The sequence below is a fragment of the Pezoporus wallicus genome, unplaced genomic scaffold (assembly GCF_028554395.1).
Source record: "Pezoporus wallicus isolate ANWC-B61680 ecotype Strahan unplaced genomic scaffold, APGP_CSIRO_Pwel_v1 contig_7461, whole genome shotgun sequence".
Lineage (NCBI taxonomy): Eukaryota > Metazoa > Chordata > Aves > Psittaciformes > Psittacidae > Pezoporus > Pezoporus wallicus.
In genome coordinates, this window is record NW_026637976.1 from 1,674,563 (window position 1) to 1,691,675 (window position 17,113).

Sequence of the window (17,113 nt, forward strand, 5' to 3'; positions counted from 1 at the left end):
GTATTTAATCCATTGAGCCTTCCAATGGCAGGGCTTCCGAAGCTTGTTTTCACGGCTAAGCAGCTGCTGTGCTCTGCCTACTCTAGTTCTCTATTTGCACAATCTCCCTTTCCTCAGTTCCTGGCCTATTTTAACCCTTCCTGTAGTCAAACATCATAGCCTGTGGTTTTCTCTTTAATAATGCATGCCTCCATCCCTTCCAGTGGTCTTTAAGCTCCGCAGCCTTGAGTTAGCATCAAGAGCAGGGTTTATTCTGAACCGACAAGGGAATCTTCAATTTCTGAAAGACCATCCCTTGTCAACATTGGCAGCTAAATATTTCATGTCCTCATGTCCCAGGGAGCCTCAGCAACCTGACAGAAAAGACCCTTCTAGCCACTGCAAATGATGAAAAGCTACTTCTCAAGCTGCTTTTTGGTCTGGTTTTCTTTTGAAGTTAAACCTGGCTTGGGTGCATTTGTCCAGACCACCAGTGGTTAATCTGCCCATCTCGGGACAGGTTCATCTAAAATCAGCTCCTGTCATTTTATAAAGGGAAAAGAAAGTTTTTAGCTGGCACATTTTAGCTCATCTCAGAAGTATTTAAACATGACAGGCTGAGAAAGTTGGGGCTGTTCAGCCTGGAGAAGAGAAGCTGTGTGGAGATCTCAGAGCAGCTTCCAGTGTCTGAAGGGGGCTATAAGGGTGCTGGAGAGGGACTCTTCGTCAGGGACTGTAGTGATAGGACAAGGGGTGATGGGTTCAAACTGAAACAGGGGAAGTTTAGATTGGATATAAGGAAGAAGTTCTTTACTGCGAGGGTGGTGAGGCCCTGACATGGGTTACACAAAGAAGTAAATGCTCCATCCCTGGTTGGATGGAGTCTTGGGTGACATGGTCTAGTGTGAGGTGTCCCTGCCCATGGCAGAGGGGTTGGAACTGGATGATCTTAAGGTCCTTTCCAACCCAAACCATTCTATGATTCTATGGTTCTATGACTTTGTTATATATACATATATAAGCAATGTAACCTACTAGAAAATGGTTTTTAAAGCCTTAATCCTCAATGGTCTTGTGGTAACTGCCCTTGAAATTCAGCTAAAGAAAGTACTATGCCGGTAAGATGAGAAACATACTACAAGATGGCCTTCAACCAGCAAAATTTGCTTCTATAGAAGGCATGATGGCTTTTAAACTCATAATTTCAGCTTGTTCATAAATTGCGGGCAGTGGGAAACAGCTGCAAAGAAGCAAGAATAATCTGTTCAAATTAGAAGGAAAAACAAGAAGAACAGATTCCATATGGGAGCACAGAAATTATCTAGGTAGTTACAAAAAGGAAACCCCATTGACATCTATTGTGGCTGAATAACAGTACTTAGCCCTCCAGCTATGATCTGTATTTTCATAGGAGAGGGCAACATTCCTATAGCCAGGCAAACAACAAGTGGCACAAAGGTTTCAAAGGACACCATCTCTAAACTGGCACAATTTGACAGGTTGGCCAATGCCCCACCAAAGCAAGTGCTGGGCTGTAACAGATTTCTTTTCTGTGCCATGCAGAAGGAAAGCAATCATCAAACTGAGATTTTTATATTCTCTCTTTCTTTTTCTCTGCACCCCTAAGCAGCAGGACTTAAAAAGCCCAGCGTGATGGTGGCTGCAACCAATTTGCAATCTGATGCAATTCAAGATTCTTGTTTTCCTGCTGTTGCTAATTCTGGCACCACGGCCTCCAATCAGGATTTCCTAGATGTTAATTTCATTCAGGTCTAAAATTGTGCTGGGCCAAATTAGGATGGAGGGAAGCAAAGAAAAACACCCCATGGTTAGCTGAGTTGTAATAACAGAGCACGGCACACAGGGCTAGTAAAATGAGTACTGCTGTGCCTGGTCTTTTTAGCCTAAAGCAACTAGTTTCCTGAGAAGTGAGCCTAAGGGAACCTGCCTTCCCAGGAATCTGTGCCTCCTGTTCATTGGGAGTGCTGAAACAACTCTCTTCTGTGGCTGGGACATCTTTGAACCTCAGAGATGTCTGAGTTCACAGACATCATTAGGGTTGGAAAGGACCTCTGGAGATCATCTGGCCCAATCCAATGCCAAGGCAGGACTACCCAGAGCAGGTTACACAGGGATGCATCCATGGTAGGTTTTGAATGTCTCCAGAAAGAGAGACTCCACAATCCCCCTTGGACAGCCTGTTCCAGTGCTCTGCCACCCTCAGCATAAAGAAGTTCTTTCTCATAGAATCACAGAATGGTTTGGGTTGGAAAGGACCTTAAAATCATTCAGTTCCAACCCCCTGCACCTTAATAAGATCATTCATTTCCAAACCCCTGCCATGGGCCAGGACACCACACAGTAGACCATGTCACTCCATCATGTTGGGGCAAGAGCTTCTTGAGGTTTAGTTTATGGCCATTGCTCTTCATCCTGTCACTGGGCACCACTGAAAAGAGTCTGGCACCATCCTCTTGGTACCTGCTTTTGAGACATTTATATGCATTAATGAGATCCCCTCTCAGCCTTCTCTTCTCTAGACTAAACGGGCCCAGCTCCCAAAGTCTCTCCTCACAAGAGAGGTGTTCCAGACCCTGATCATCTTTGTGTTAGGTCAGTTATGTCTTTCTTTCAGTCTCCATAGGATCTTTCTTTTTCACCCAGTCATTTTCATACCATAAACTATGTAGAGATGTAATTCTCCTTGAGCCCTTCCCCCTTTGTCAAACATGGGGAGGCACAGACATGCAGATAGGGTGAAGGCATAGGCTCCTATTTCGTAGAAACCCAACCAAACCATCATCTTACCTGAGAAATGTCCATGACAGAGTCACAGCTGAGAGGCCGAGCAGAGGTCAAGTCATTGGAACCCAACACTGTTGAGATGATCCCATTCTGATCAATCCTCCTGATCATGGTGCCATCCACAAAGTAAATCAGCCCAAACTTGTCCACGGTGATGCCTGGGGAGGGCAAAAGCAAGACAGTCAGAGAGTAACAGCAACCTGACAATCATGGGATGAATAGAAGTTGGTGCCTGGTTTGACGTTCATGAAGCAGTAAGGTTGGGAGCAATGTATGTTATGGCATTCAAAAGGGATGAGATGAGAGTTGGACATGGGGGACTCCTGGTTATCAGGAACCATTCCATGGAAGGCACTTCCAACTGGCACGTGATGCCATTTAGAATTCCCTGTTCACTTGGAAAAGGGCATGGCATTTGGTGAACCACTGAAAGGAGAAGGTTTTCTAATAGCTATATGTCTTCCTAATAGCTGTATTAGAAAGTCTTATATTATATTAGTCTTACATGTTCAGAAACATGGTGCTATTGCTCATAGTATGACTGGTAAGCCATGCACATGAACATATTACACTGGTGAATCTTTCAGAAATGGTGATGAAAAAGGCTGTGAAAGACCCATCAGGTGAATCAAATTCCAGGCGGATAAATGTGGATTCCTGTAGTATTTCACCTATCTCTGAACACTGCTCAGTGATTCAGTTCATTGTCCAAACCTCCTTTGTAGACACACTCCCATCAGTGGGTTTGAGGTCTGCTGACAGCAGCCACGGGCTGCTGATCCTCAGTTCCTCACCTGTAGACATGTGTCATTTCACTTCCCCCTAAGCATCATTTCTCAAGTGCTTATCTTGGCACAACCTCCTTTAATCCTCTTTATCCCAGGCTAGCTACACTCTGCATCTTCCATCAGAGGCTTCCATAGTGCTTTACACTTATTAATTAGACCTCATAGCAGTGTATGAGTGTGATCATCCTAATTTTACATATCAGGAAAATAACAGATAAAGCCATTTGCACAAGGTCACAGAGAAAGTCCATGGCTAAGGAAGGAATAAAAAGTTAAGGGCCCCATTCACCTCTCTTTTATGCTAGTATAAATTAAAAATAACTCCACAGAAACTAATAGAGTCATCCATCTCATCTGCCCTGCGGAATTCTGCTCAGTGTAATGTTTGAGGGGCTTAAAGACATTAAAAGAGCTTAAAGGAACAGTAAAAGAATGTAGAAGCCTTTAACACGCTTTTCTATGCAAGCAAAAATTCTGCCTGGGATAGACACTCACCACTGGGATAGTGGTGAGGCACTGGAATGGGTTGCCCAGGGAAGCTGTGAATGCTCCATCCCTGGCAGTGTTCAAGGCCAGGTTGGACAGAGCCTTGGTGGCATGGTTTAGTGTGAGGTGTCCCTGCCCATGGCAGGGGAGTTGGAACTGGATGAGCTTAAGGTCCTTTCCAACCCTAACTATTCCATGATTCTATGAGAATATTGGGATCTTCCTGTTTGGTTTCTTTGGCTAGCAGGGTAGCAATCACTTGGCAAAAAGCAGACATCTGAATTGTGCATCCTAGTAAGCATCTGGAGCTTTTCCAATCAGTGGAGAGCAAGACCTACTTCTAGGGTGCAATTCCTATCACCCTACAGCAGATACCCAGAAGAGATTACATGAATCCTGCCAGAAACACCTTTTCCTCCCCACTGACTCTAAAAGGAGAGTAAAGCAAATACCTCTAAAGGGAATGTTTATACTGCAGGCAGATGAAATGAATCCTCACCCTAGTGTTTTTTTGGCTGTCATCACAGTGACATAAATGATGGGCACCCTGTTTCAGACAGAAAGCTTTGAGGCTCTTCCTGAGGAAGCAATGAGACTGTGTGTTTCTCCACAGCGCTGTTTTACAGCCAGATCCCCTTGTTTGAAACATTTACCCTCAGTCTCCATCCACTGTGAGCTCTGCTGTGAAGTACAGATGCAGCAGTTCACAGATCAAACATTTGAGAGTTACACGTGGCAGGGACTAATCCCCTGATTGCTTTGGCAATTAAAATCATGGCCTTCAGCCAGCGCTGTAACTATTGCATGGAGGTGGATGATACGTTGAAAAACATCACGTTTGGTCACACAGAAAGCCACAGAAGATGCCTGGAAGGAATGGCAGGGAAACCTTAGGACTAAGTCATTGTTTGGGACTAAAAACAAACTTCTCTGTTGAACTGAATAAAGGAAGGGATTCAGCCATGGTTGCAACCTCTGCATTCAAAGTCAATCAGGAGTCAGGAAAGTGCTGTTTCAGATCACTGAGTTGAATGGGAGCGGTGTATTTGACGCTAGGAGGTCAACCCAGCATTTTCCTTAGTTCTTCACAGCATCTCCCTGTCTGAAGGGCAGCATTTTGACCTGGGTTAGATATTGGACCATCAAAGAAGTGAGGTTTCAGAACAGCCTCTAGGGCAGTGAGGAAAATTACTTGCTGCTTTTAAGATGAAGTTCATTAATTTTGGAGGGGATTACATGGCAGGATTGCTGAGATAATGGATGACAGGACTAAATGACCCAAAAGATTGCTTCTGGTCCTACATTCCAATACCTGTGTTTAATTCACGCTGAGATAGGGCTGATCTTTGCAGGACCATGAAACAAGAACCTCGAGGAGGAGCAGAAAATACCTGTTGCACGTCTGAATGCTACCGGAGCACTGGCGGCCATTTATTCTCTCTATACAAAATAAACACATCAGTTGCATCTTAGCACTTTGCCTAAGGCTTGCAGAGGGATCTGGTGGTAAAGGCATCAATATCTCACTGGCATCCATGGCTTTCTGGAGGTTGTCTTCACCTGCCATGAGATCTGTCAGCACTGTGCCCCAGTTAGTGCCCTGTTCAACAAGCCATCCAGGATGTTGGCGCATGTCTCCTCTCATCGGTGTCTGCTGTTGAAGTGAAGGTTACTGCTCCTCTAAGTGAATGGCAAGTTCTTTAATGCTTGCTTGACAATCAGGAATGCAGTGGGGCTCTTTAAGCAGTATGGTAGCTGTGCTTTTTCAGAAGAGGCATGATGGAAGGTTTAGTTGATCTTAATTGGCTTTTGTCAAGCACAAGAAGCTCTCCCCCGTTCCTCAGTTCACGAGGAGTATTTTTCAGGGTGCCCGTCCATTACTCTGCGTGACAGGCCAAAAGCCAGTGAAGGGTGGCAGGCTGGATAATGTGATTTTAAATGAGGCAGAATTTTCTCTCTCAGCTAGTTCCATATGGATTGGATTGGACTTAGCAGCAGCGTGTGCTGACAGTCGATCAGGGTGCTCAGTGCTGGGGTCTGATGGCTGGTCTGATTAACCAGTTACAGCAATAATAGCCTGTACGTACTTTGGCTCTCCAGCCAGCCCTGATCAGTTGATAGAGGACAACTTTAGTTTGCATTCTAGCTTAGACAAAGAGCTGCACACCCAAAGAAGTGAAAGCGGGACAGCAAAGTTGCCACTTATCATCCTGCTCCAGGGCAATGTGCATGTGTTCTTATCACAGAGCACTCCTCTGCTTATCCCTCTTTCATGGAAGCTAAGCGATCTCAATTGCCTTGCATTTCCTAAGATGTTCTGCAGGGTAACAGCATTTGCACTCTGTCAAAGCCCGAAATTCCCATTTGCACGTGCTCCTCGCATGGCAACTGCTCCAATCCCTTCCTGACTTGAGCTGATTGCCTTGGAATCGAATCTAATTATGGAGAAGGAGCCCTGCTCTCCCACAGACAAGTGTCTTTGGATGGATGACTTCTACAGAGAGGGAAAGAAGCATCTCACAGCTTCTTTACAGCAGACTGCAGAGGTTAGATTGGACTTTTCTGTGTTTCCTCCCTGAAAATGGCACGGTTCCAGGACCAGGAGCTGGCTCCTGCAAATGGGCACAGAAATGGGTAATTCACGTTACGCACATCAAGCCAAAGGCCTTGGCTCACTTTGGCAGAAGGTTCCTCTCATGTCTCCATAGGAACATAAGGGAACTAAAGGATTTCAGCACATAGCTCTTAGTTTGATCTCACAGTTACTGAGAGAAAGCATCTGCTGCACTACCCAGGTAGTGTTGCAGATTCAAACTTCAAGCTCTGAGATGTGAAATACACACGTTCTAAGGTCATTCCGGCTCCTCTTGGAGAGATGGAGAGCCCATAAGGAACAAGGGTGCATCTCACCAGTGAGTTGTGCTGATAGGAAGTTGTGACGTGATGACATTAGCTTGAAACGTCAGGACCTTGTAGTGTGAGGAGGTGACAGCACAACGTCACACTGCAAATAACTACTGGGGGTTTGTTCTGGAAGATGAACTGCTGAAAGTGATGGCATTGCTCTACATAGATGCTGCTTAAAACCCCTTTTAAGTAAAAAAAATAGGTGCTAAAGGAATCTATATTTGGAGCTTTCTGGTCTGGCTGGCTGCTGAATGACTGAGTGATAAAATGCCAGCTGAAAATCAATGTCAATAAGTACAGAGGAATTGGCAGGGGATGGAGTAAGCCTAACTAGTCATATGCAATGACAAGCTGTAAAACAGCTCACAGGAAAAAAGATTTCGGACTGCCTATGAAAAGTTCTCTGCAAAGATCAGGTTTGTGCTCTGCAGTGGTCAAGGAGGCAGCTAGAAGACAGCAGTGGATTGGAGAGGAGAACAGAAATCTCTGTTCTGGCCTCAAAAAGACCATCCTTTTGCCTGCTGTGGCCAAACAACTTGTGGAAGTCATTAGCACAGGGTGCCTGGAGGAACAAAACTAGGTGTTGAGGGAGGTTTATAGACCTAATGATGGTGGCATCTAAGCACAGAGGTGCACCCTCTTCAGAAAGTCCCTTAAATGTTGATGAGTAGAATCTGGAGTGTTAGCAAGGAAAGACTATCACTGCTCCTTTCCCTATGTGCTTTTCCCAGCTACAGTGAGAGACAAGATGCTTTGTTCAATCAGCCTCTGGTCCTCCCTGACATTATTATTTGACAATAAAGCCCTTAACAGCTTGTGGAGGTGGAGTTTCTTCTTCTAATCCTGTCGAATTCATGACCACTTAGTGAACAACTGAGATTCTGTTTACACGTTCAGCAGGACACAGTGAAGGAAGCAATCTGTCCCCACACTAATTACTTCATTTTGCATTGTTTTCGTGGTGCTAAATGAATTAGACGTCCCCTCACATAGACACACACACACACACATCCCTTCTGAACTCTTCTTCCTATTGTGTCAGGCTTGTCACTGCAATCTCTCTTAATTGCAGGCTCCTTGGTAATTTCTCTGCCACAACATTTTCCCAAGGAGAACCACTGGTGAGTGCTCAGATGAAAACAAATGCTCTGACAAGCTGGAGTTTTAATTTTGCCTTTAGATTGCTTGTAGAAGAGGATCATTATTAGCAGATGATAATTAGAAAGTGGTAACACTTTAATTTGCAAGGATATATTGAAATTCATTAGCAGCTGCAAGCTTTGCTGTGCTTTGGGGCAAGTGAATTGAAAGTATCAGACCAGGTCCTAATAGCAATGAGAAATGACCCAACCAAACAGCTGCCACTACTATTTCATCTCTTGATTGACCTGGCCTGTATTTGTATAGCCTGGCTTTATCACAGAAGCCAAAGACAGGGGAAGGATGAAATTCCTGGGGTGGGCTCTATCCCTCCTAATATCTTGTCTAAGCTGATCATTTAAAGGCAGTTCTTTCTTGTGCAACAGAGAGAGAAGAACCTCAGCCCAGAAGGAACTTCTGAGAAATGTATGGATGGGACCCGGGATAATGGTTTTGAACTGAAAGAGGAGAGATTTAGACTGGCTAGAAAAAGGATTTTTATTGTTACAAGGGTGCTGAGGAGCTGGAACAGGGTGCCCGAAGAAGCTGTGGCTGCCCCATCCCTGGCAGTGTTCAAGGCCAGGTTGGAGCAAGCTGCTCTAGTGGAAGGTGTCCCTGCCCATGGCAGGGGGTTGGAACTGGATGAGCTTTAAGGTCCTTTCCAACCCAAACCCTTCTATGATTCTATGAGTCTATTTTATGTCCTTAAAATACAGAAGTAATTCTCTTCAGCCAAAAAATTATCTTTAGCCTTAAAAAGTAGAGTCCTGTGACAAGTGGTGAGACTTGAAGAACTGAACATTCCAAGTCCTTCCCTGGCCGGCTGATATCTCTATAGCTACAGAACAGTTCTCTAATCTCCTCTGAGCATTCACTTAGGATCATTTCTTCCCCCGCCAAGACAGGGAAGCAGAAGGTAACCTGAGGACTCCTGGTTACTTGTACAATGAAGCATTCCTATTTGGAGCTATTATGAAATACAGTCACACGAAGAAAGAGCATCTGATGGATTCTTCTGCCAGGATGAGCCACCGTGAAGGTACAAACAATGCTGACGTTACATTGTCAGTGTCATTTTTCACTGTTAATCATTTATTGAGGTGAATGGGAAGAGCTTCACACCTGCCAAAGCTTTTGCCTCAGCAGCCTTTGCAAACTCAGCCTGGAACCAGATCAGGGAATGCTATTTATGAATTTTCCATTGGCATTGCGGGCTTTCTGGATTATTATTTTCTTGTTACCATTTTGCTTCGTGTCGTTTCCTCTTTCACCCTCAATTTACTGCTGTTTTGTGGGATTTCAGAGCTGAGAGGAATGAATGCATGCGTTTTGCCGTTATACGATTGAGGTGGAAAGAACGGCCTCCTGAGAGCTTGAATTGCCAACAAGAAGGATTTCAGTGCTTTTCAGCACTGAAAGTTCAAAGCTTTCACTATGAACTCCAGAGCTCTGTTTGCTATAGCAAAGCAGAAACGTAACAAATAGAATCATAGAATGGTTTGGGTTGGAAAGGACCTTTAGATCATACAGTTCCAACCCCCTGCCATGGGCAGGGACACCTCACACTAAACCATGGCACCCAAGGCTCTGTCCAGCTTGGACTTGAACACTGCCAGGGATGGAGCATTCACAACTTCTTTGGGCACCCTGTGCCAGCACCTCAGCACCCTCACAGGGAAGAACTTCTTCCTTATATCTAACCTGAACTTCCCCTGTTTCAGTCTGAACCCATCACCCCTTGTCTTACTACAGTCCCTAATGAAGAGTCCCCCCCCCAGCATCCTTGTAGCCCCCTTCAGACACTGGAAGCTGCTATGAGGTCTCCATGCAGCTTCTCTTCTCCAGGATGAACAGCCCCTACTTTCTCAGCCTGGCTCCATACAGGAGGTGCTGCAGCCCCTGAGCATCCTCGTGGCCTCCTCTGGACTTGTTCCAACAGTTCCATGTCCTTTTTATGTTGAGGACACCAGAACTGCACACAATGCTCCAGGTGAGGTCTCACAAGAGCAGAGCAGAGGGGCAGGATCACCTCCTTCAACCTGCTGGTCACGCTCCTTTTGATGCAGCCCAGGATACGGTTGTTTTCTGGGCTGCAGGCGCACACTGAAGCCGGCTTAAAAGTCATCAAAACCTTGCAACATCCATCCATGTAGGGAAATAAATAATATTCCTCTTATCTTGCACAAGGGAGACTGGAGGAACAACAGAAGTTGTGGGGTGGTTTTTGCTCTGGTTGAACATGAAAGTGGTGCAGAAAATTGGATTACAGCTTTCTGGACCCCTTGAGCTCATGACTCATCTGCTGGGCTGCCCAAACCTCTCTGCCCAATTCACTTTATTTCCTTTTCACTCAGCCTCCTCATATCAGTGAGACAATTCCTACACTGCAACCTGACCACGGGTGGCTGTTCCCTTTCTATAGCTGTGCCTTCGGCAATACTTTATCCCAATACAATGGTCACCTCGCGGGTGTCTGGAGTGCTTGGAAGCCATGCTGGGACCTTTGAACATTACAAGGGAAGCAGTTTGGCTTTCAGTGTTTATTGGCACAAACCAGGTCTCCCAAGGTATATTTTGCTTCATCCTGCCAGGAAAAAAACAACATATAACCAAGAAAGAGATTACAACTAGAGCTGACACAAAAGGTTGCTAAATCAGTTTGGGTTTCTCCGGTTCAGTAATAATAATGTCATCTCTATGTCAAGAAAAATAACTTCCTGAGATTCATAGAATCATAGAAAGCTTTGGAAGTGTCAAAGTTCCATCAGATCCTCTTTTTTCCACAGCTTTTCACCTCCTTCCCATGCTGCAGTGTCCTTTTTTGGCTTCTTTTAAAGGGCTGATGTAGAATGACAACTGGCAATGACTAATGACAGCTTGCTCAGACAATGGGTCTGTAATTAATGGGCTGCTCGGGCTCTGTTGTTGGCATTGGCCTCACTAAGCTTTAAAAATAGCCTCAGAGCTGTTCAAGTCCATCCCTGCCCCAAAGAGGTTTTTGAGCAGAGAGAAGATGGGATGTATTGAAAACCCAGCGATGGCAGTGGCTTGAAGATTTGTACTTCTCTATATTACTCTTAGCAATTCCCTGCTTATAACTACCATTAATTATAGAATCTCAGACTGGTTTGGGTTGAAGGGACCTTAAAGCTCATCCAGCTCCAACCCCTGCCACGGGCAGGGACACCTTCCACTAGAGCAGCTTGCTCCAAGCCCCTGTGTCCAACCTGGCCTTGAACACTGCCAGGGTTGGGGCAGCCACAGCTTCTCTGGGCACCCTGTGCCAGCACCTCAGCACCCTCACAGGGAAGAGCTTCTGCCTAAGAGCTCATCTCAGTCTCCCCTCTGGCAGGTTAAAGCCATTCCTCTTGGCCTTTCCCTACAGGCCCTTGTCCCAAGCCCCTCTCCAGCTTTCCTGCAGCCCCTTTAGGCACTGGAGCTGCTCTAAGGCCTCCCCTTCAGGAGCCTTCTCTTCTCCAGGCTGACCCAGCCCAGCTCTCTCAGCCTGGCTCCAGAGCAGAGCCTAGCCAAGAACAGCAACAACAGCACAGCTGACTTCACCTTGCTGCTTTTTGTGAAATAACCTGTTAAAGATCCCCAGGTTTTGCTGAGGGGTTGCTTTACAAAGAAGCTGGGATAGGCTTGGAAACTGGGAGAGGGAAGATCCCACTCCCAGATGCAAGTCAAAAGGAAACCTGCAGCCCATTGATGGTGGAGCCAAGAACATCTAACTCCTTGCAATCCCAACAGCTATGCAGTAAGACATACAACAGGTGAAAATGCCAGATTCCTGACAGCATTCCTTGTCCCTCTTCACAAACACTGCAGAAGGTGTGTGTACTTACAGGGCTTCTACCTCATCTCTATTCCAAGGAGCTGTGGACAGCTGGGGGGAGCGACATCCTCCATATGCAGAGCTTGTTACCTTGAGACTGCCAGACTGAAGTCTTGGCTCCACGCAGGACTGCATATGTTTGGCTAAACCTGTTTTGCACAATTTAGTTCACAGTCATGAAGGCTGTGTGATGCTTTTATGCTGATGTGACTGTGCTTTTATCTCAGCTGAGAAGGCTAATCAGGAGCCAGGTGAAGTCATGATGAATTAAACCATTCCCGTATCAAAATCAGTGTCCACCCCCCACAGCTTTTAAGCTGGATGCTATGATATGTAATGTCAATGTATAAATCTCAGTATCTCTGAGCTGTATGATGGTTTTGCTGCTATTATATATAGTATATTATAATATACATCATATTCATTAAATAGATATATTTTATATTTGAAATATTATATATTATATATACATATGTACATTCTATATACATATATATACACACATATATATATCAATGCTTATAGAGCATTTACTTTTGTAAAGCCAAAAAAGTCTCAGTGAACTGAAGTGAACCCAGTCCAGATTGGGAAGGACCAAACACTGTTATTTGGTAAGGAGGAGTAGTGGCTAAATGGGTATCAAATTGATGGGTGGATTTATTCTATTGCCCTTTGGACACACGGCCATCATTACACCCCTCTGGTTTGGCACTCCCCCCAGCCACCTCAATAAGAAGAACCAGGACTGAGGGTGAGACATACCCGCTTATTTACAGAGGCAAGCCCTTAGGATGTGCTTGTGGGTTAACTGGGGAAGGTCTGCAATATCCAAGGGCATTGAAGAGGTCTCCAGCATCACTAAACAAGCCCCTTTGTAAAAGACCCCTTTAGAAAAGCCTGTGGAGAAGAAGCAGTCTCACCCCTGGGATTTGTAAGGGTAGCATCAGTGCCTTTGCCTCCATCTCCGCAGCGGGTATCATCAAACGGGAGGCACTGATCCCCAGTTCCAGCCAAGACCTCGGAATTCTTCACAATGTCTTTCACTGATGTGGTTGACTTGATTTTATAGATACGTCGGCTGTTGGTGTCGGAGAGGTAGATGGAGCCAGTGATTGGATCTGTGGTCAAGTAATACTTATGGGCTGGGCTGTGGCTGAAAAACAAGGGTTTGATGTTATTATTTCCTTGGATGATTTGTTTCTTTAAGTCAACAACAGGCAATGCAAGCACTTTAGAGGATAAAAATGCATAGGGCAGACAGACTGTGAAAGTGGAGCAGTGCTGTACTGGACAATGTTAGTGCACAGTGTGTTACAGCACAGGATCCTGAGCTAGAGCTGTCACCAGTCCCAGTGCCTGGGGTGATCTCTGGCATGGAGAGCAGCTATCAAAGGGAAAGGCTCACTGACTTTAGCTAAAATCATGCCAGGAACTACTAGAGGTTGAGTCCCAGTGCCTGAGATTGCTTAATTTACTTAATATAGACATAGTCCTGAAACTGGTGTTAGTGCAGTGCCAGAATGTGAAGGGAAAGCACAGTACATAGTACACTAGGGGCAGAAAACACAGGAAAAAATGAAGTTGAAAGCAAAAATCTACCCTCCCCAGGAAAACCCCAATGCGAAACCCAAACGCAAACTCCCCAGTATAAAGCACTTGAAGATACACTCTTCGAGATCACTGTGTCAAGGCTTATCCAATGCTACTGCTGACTCCAGCAAAGGCTCTAGAGTCCTGTCCTGCCCTTATGGGGGTTAGGGGAAGTCCTACCACTGAATTCAGCTGGACCTCAGTGAAGAGAGGAACAAAATGGTTCTTGGAGTGCCATACTTTGCCCTATACCAAACATGACCAAGGAGGAGAGCTGAGGAACCCTAACATCAGTATCCTGTTAAACCCCACTCACTCATTGCTGCCTTGAAAAGGAGAAAGGGTGGCTGAGAAAAAGGGCTGAGCAGACAGGAAAAGCTTTTAGCTCTATGACTACAACACTAAATGAGCCCAGGACTGAAGAAATGAATGAACTAGCACCACTTCATGGAGAGCATTCAATGGGACTGGCCAGGGAAACAACCAGATGAGTTCAGACACAGTTTTAATCATCGTCTTTCAAGGATTCTCTCTATAGTCTAATACTAAACTTATTAACTTCCTTTATTAGAAGTATTTACTACTAGTGTGTATTGAACTGCACCTCTTCTAAGCCTGAAACCAATGTATTAAACTTGTAACACCTGCTGCCTGAACACAGTTCTCCTTCCTGCTATGAAAGGCTAAATAGTAATTAGAACAAGGATGAAAAAGTCTCTCCTTTCCTCCAGAACACCTTCAAGCTGTCTAAACTCATCAGGTTCCATGAATTCATATTAATCATAGAGGCCATAGTTCACAATTTCCCACTTAGTGGAATTGTTCCAGGAGAAGCTGGTTAGAAACCTGAGTGTCGATCACAGTTGACTCCATCCCTCATAATAAGAATTTTCCTCTCTCTTTCAACTTTTCTGTTAGGAAAATTAACCCCTCTTCAGACACTATGAAATCATTCTCTGCTTAGAAAAGCTCTAAGTTGGTTCTCCATTTGAATTACTTAATACTTTTTTTTGGGGGGGGGGAAGCCTTTCTGATTTATTCCGGAGTATCCCTTGTGATTTATCCTATTAAAGCCTGAACGGATTTCACCTCCACAAATGACACTGATTCTTGCTAAATAAAATGCTCTGACCTTCAAGACAGCTCCAGCCTGACAGTTGAGTCTCCATCTGTATTCCTTCCCAATGACAGCAGGCTGGGAGGGTATTATTTCATTTACCTGCATGTCACTCACACTAAGCAAGTGGCTTCAACCCTGGTGGAAGAAGTTCCCTGTGGGAATCCATCATTCATTCTGATCAGGGCTTTGTGTTTTCTGCTGGCTGTCCTAACAGAGCCCAGCTGAACGTCAGGCAGCTTTTGAGCTGTTCATAATCTCTGTTTTGCATGAGAGGCGGGCAAGAGGAGGATGTTTTTAATGGCACTTTGCAATTCCTCAGCATCTTTGCACACACACAGCTTTCACCACATCTCAGAGCAGGCCATTTGCAGATGGAGAAAGGCAAATGACTTCCTTAAAGATGGAGAAAAATGGTGTCAGAACTGGAAGTTCCTGCTCCCCTCTCCTTTTTTGGGTTTAATAGCCTCACTCTGGTGCATTTTTTTATTGATTATAACCTTTTCTAATCCCAGCTCCTGTGTCGAATGGACACTGAAATAAATGCTGATTACTTTTAACCATGGATCAGAGAACCAGGTAAAAGCAAAGCATTCATCCAGCAGAGAAGCTGAATGGTACCAAATTTACTAAGTAAAAACCTGTCATGTTAAGGTCATACTTTGAGTTGCTGCTGGTAACCCAAGTGAAGTTTTATTAATGGGGTCCTGAATCCAGATGCTGCAAAAAGGTAGGTGTGACTTCAAAGTTCACAATCATTAAAACATTAGCTCTGACTGATTAAACCTTTCATCCTCTTCATAGCTGGATGCCACAGAGGCACACACACGTTGACTGGCAAACGTGCCTTGGAAGAGGTAGGGTAGGAACTGATTTTGGTTAACCTACCCATGGCATGGTAATACTCTTGGGTCACTTGGGTCTGGATTTCATCTGGCGAGTTGCAATTACCTTTCTAAACCTAATGTTATTCATGGTATGGGCACTCCCAACACACAAACTTTATCTTGGCTGCTGCATGGCTCTGTGTGAGCGATAGGAAGTGCTGGTTCAATGTTATTAGCTAGACTACTTATTTGTGCAAGCATGGCTTATCGTGGTGTCCTACACCTCACTCCATGTCTTTTGTGGGTATCCTGGGATAGCATAGGCAATGAAGTGCTTAACCTGGAATGCTTTGGGGAGGTAAAACACAAACCGTTAAGGATTGTCAAGCTGCCTCTGCCAACAGGTTTCAGCACTGGATTGGGAAGATGTCATGCTCTGCCCTTGTCCAAATTGCAGTGTTACACACTGCAGCTTTTGTTTAACACTTTCTTTGCGATGTGTCAGGATGAGAGATGCTAAATAAGTAATGTAAAGGTCCCAAACCGCTTCCCTTCACCTGTGATAATTCATGAGCACTGGAGATGGGAACGCTGGCACTTTGCTGTTTATTTAAAGCCACAATCAATAGGCAAATCCAAGTGGTAAATTGGACTGAACTGAACAACAAGTGAAACAAACCTGCCTGGGGCAAAGCAAGAAGAAGCAAAGAGAAGATTCTTTTCCCTTTCATCCTCTCTCATTGCTCAGTTAGATAACAGACCAAAACAAAAGACAGGGCTCCTTACTGTCCAGAAGACTTAATCAGGTACAGTATTTGTAGTCTTAGAATATACATCCCCCACATTGACATTGCCTCCACTAGCGGCTGTGGGTGCAGAGCTCATTACCCATTCAGAGTGTTCCTTTAGCAATGAAAGCTCTTTATAAGAAACCCTGAGGACTGCATTGATATTTGAAGCCCCTGAAGCAACAAACCCAAGTTGCAGGGTTCGGGAGGGCTGGTTCCTAGCCAAGAACAGATACTTTGGTGGGCATTAGTTGGCAATGATGGTGTAGTCGCTGGGAATGAGGACAGTTTCATAAGCAGAAGCTGTCCTGTAGCCCCAGGTGAACTGGAGGTGATACTGCTTCCTTGAATGATGTGATGTGCTGGGAAAACACAGGGAAATCTTCCAAGTCCACAGTGACCCCAGCTGTTTGGGGTTGTATGGGGTTACATGTATGTTCTCCCATACACTTGCCTTGTCCCCTTCCTTTCTTCATTCTCATTCTTTGGACAGGATAATGCCAGCACTATGGGGAGCTCTGCAGATATGTGAAGAGATTCAAACTCCATTTTAAAGAGCTTTACAGGATTCTTTACACACAGGCATAAGGAAGGACAGAGATGAGTGAATAGGCAGACACAGGACACTCACGGATTGCTTTTGGTATCATGTAATAGAGGCACAGGCTTTAAGCAAAGGTTGATAATATCCCCTTATTTTGGAGGAGTCTGAGGAAGGAACGTCCTGCTCCAGAGTGGGAAGCCAGTATTTAAGCAATAAAGATGAGAATAGGGAGATGATCCCTGCTTTCAGTAGGCTGGATATAATATGTCAGCACAGTGGACTGCACCTTTTTACTGGCTTCTATTCA

General features: G+C 44.9%; 1 protein-coding gene across 11 annotated transcripts in view; it reads right to left on the bottom strand.

Moving 5' to 3' along the window:
• Positions 1 to 17,113, bottom strand: part of TENM4 (teneurin transmembrane protein 4) — a 755,231-nt gene that overhangs the window by 49,740 nt on the left and 688,378 nt on the right. For all 11 annotated transcript variants that reach the window (XM_057408504.1, XM_057408506.1, XM_057408511.1 and 8 more), the window contains 2 exons: positions 12,861 to 13,093; positions 2,788 to 2,942 (listed from right to left, as the gene is read on the bottom strand). In XM_057408504.1, coding sequence (XP_057264487.1) covers positions 2,788 to 2,942; positions 12,861 to 13,093 — 388 coding nt within the window. The remainder of the gene's footprint in view (positions 1 to 2,787; positions 2,943 to 12,860; positions 13,094 to 17,113) is intronic.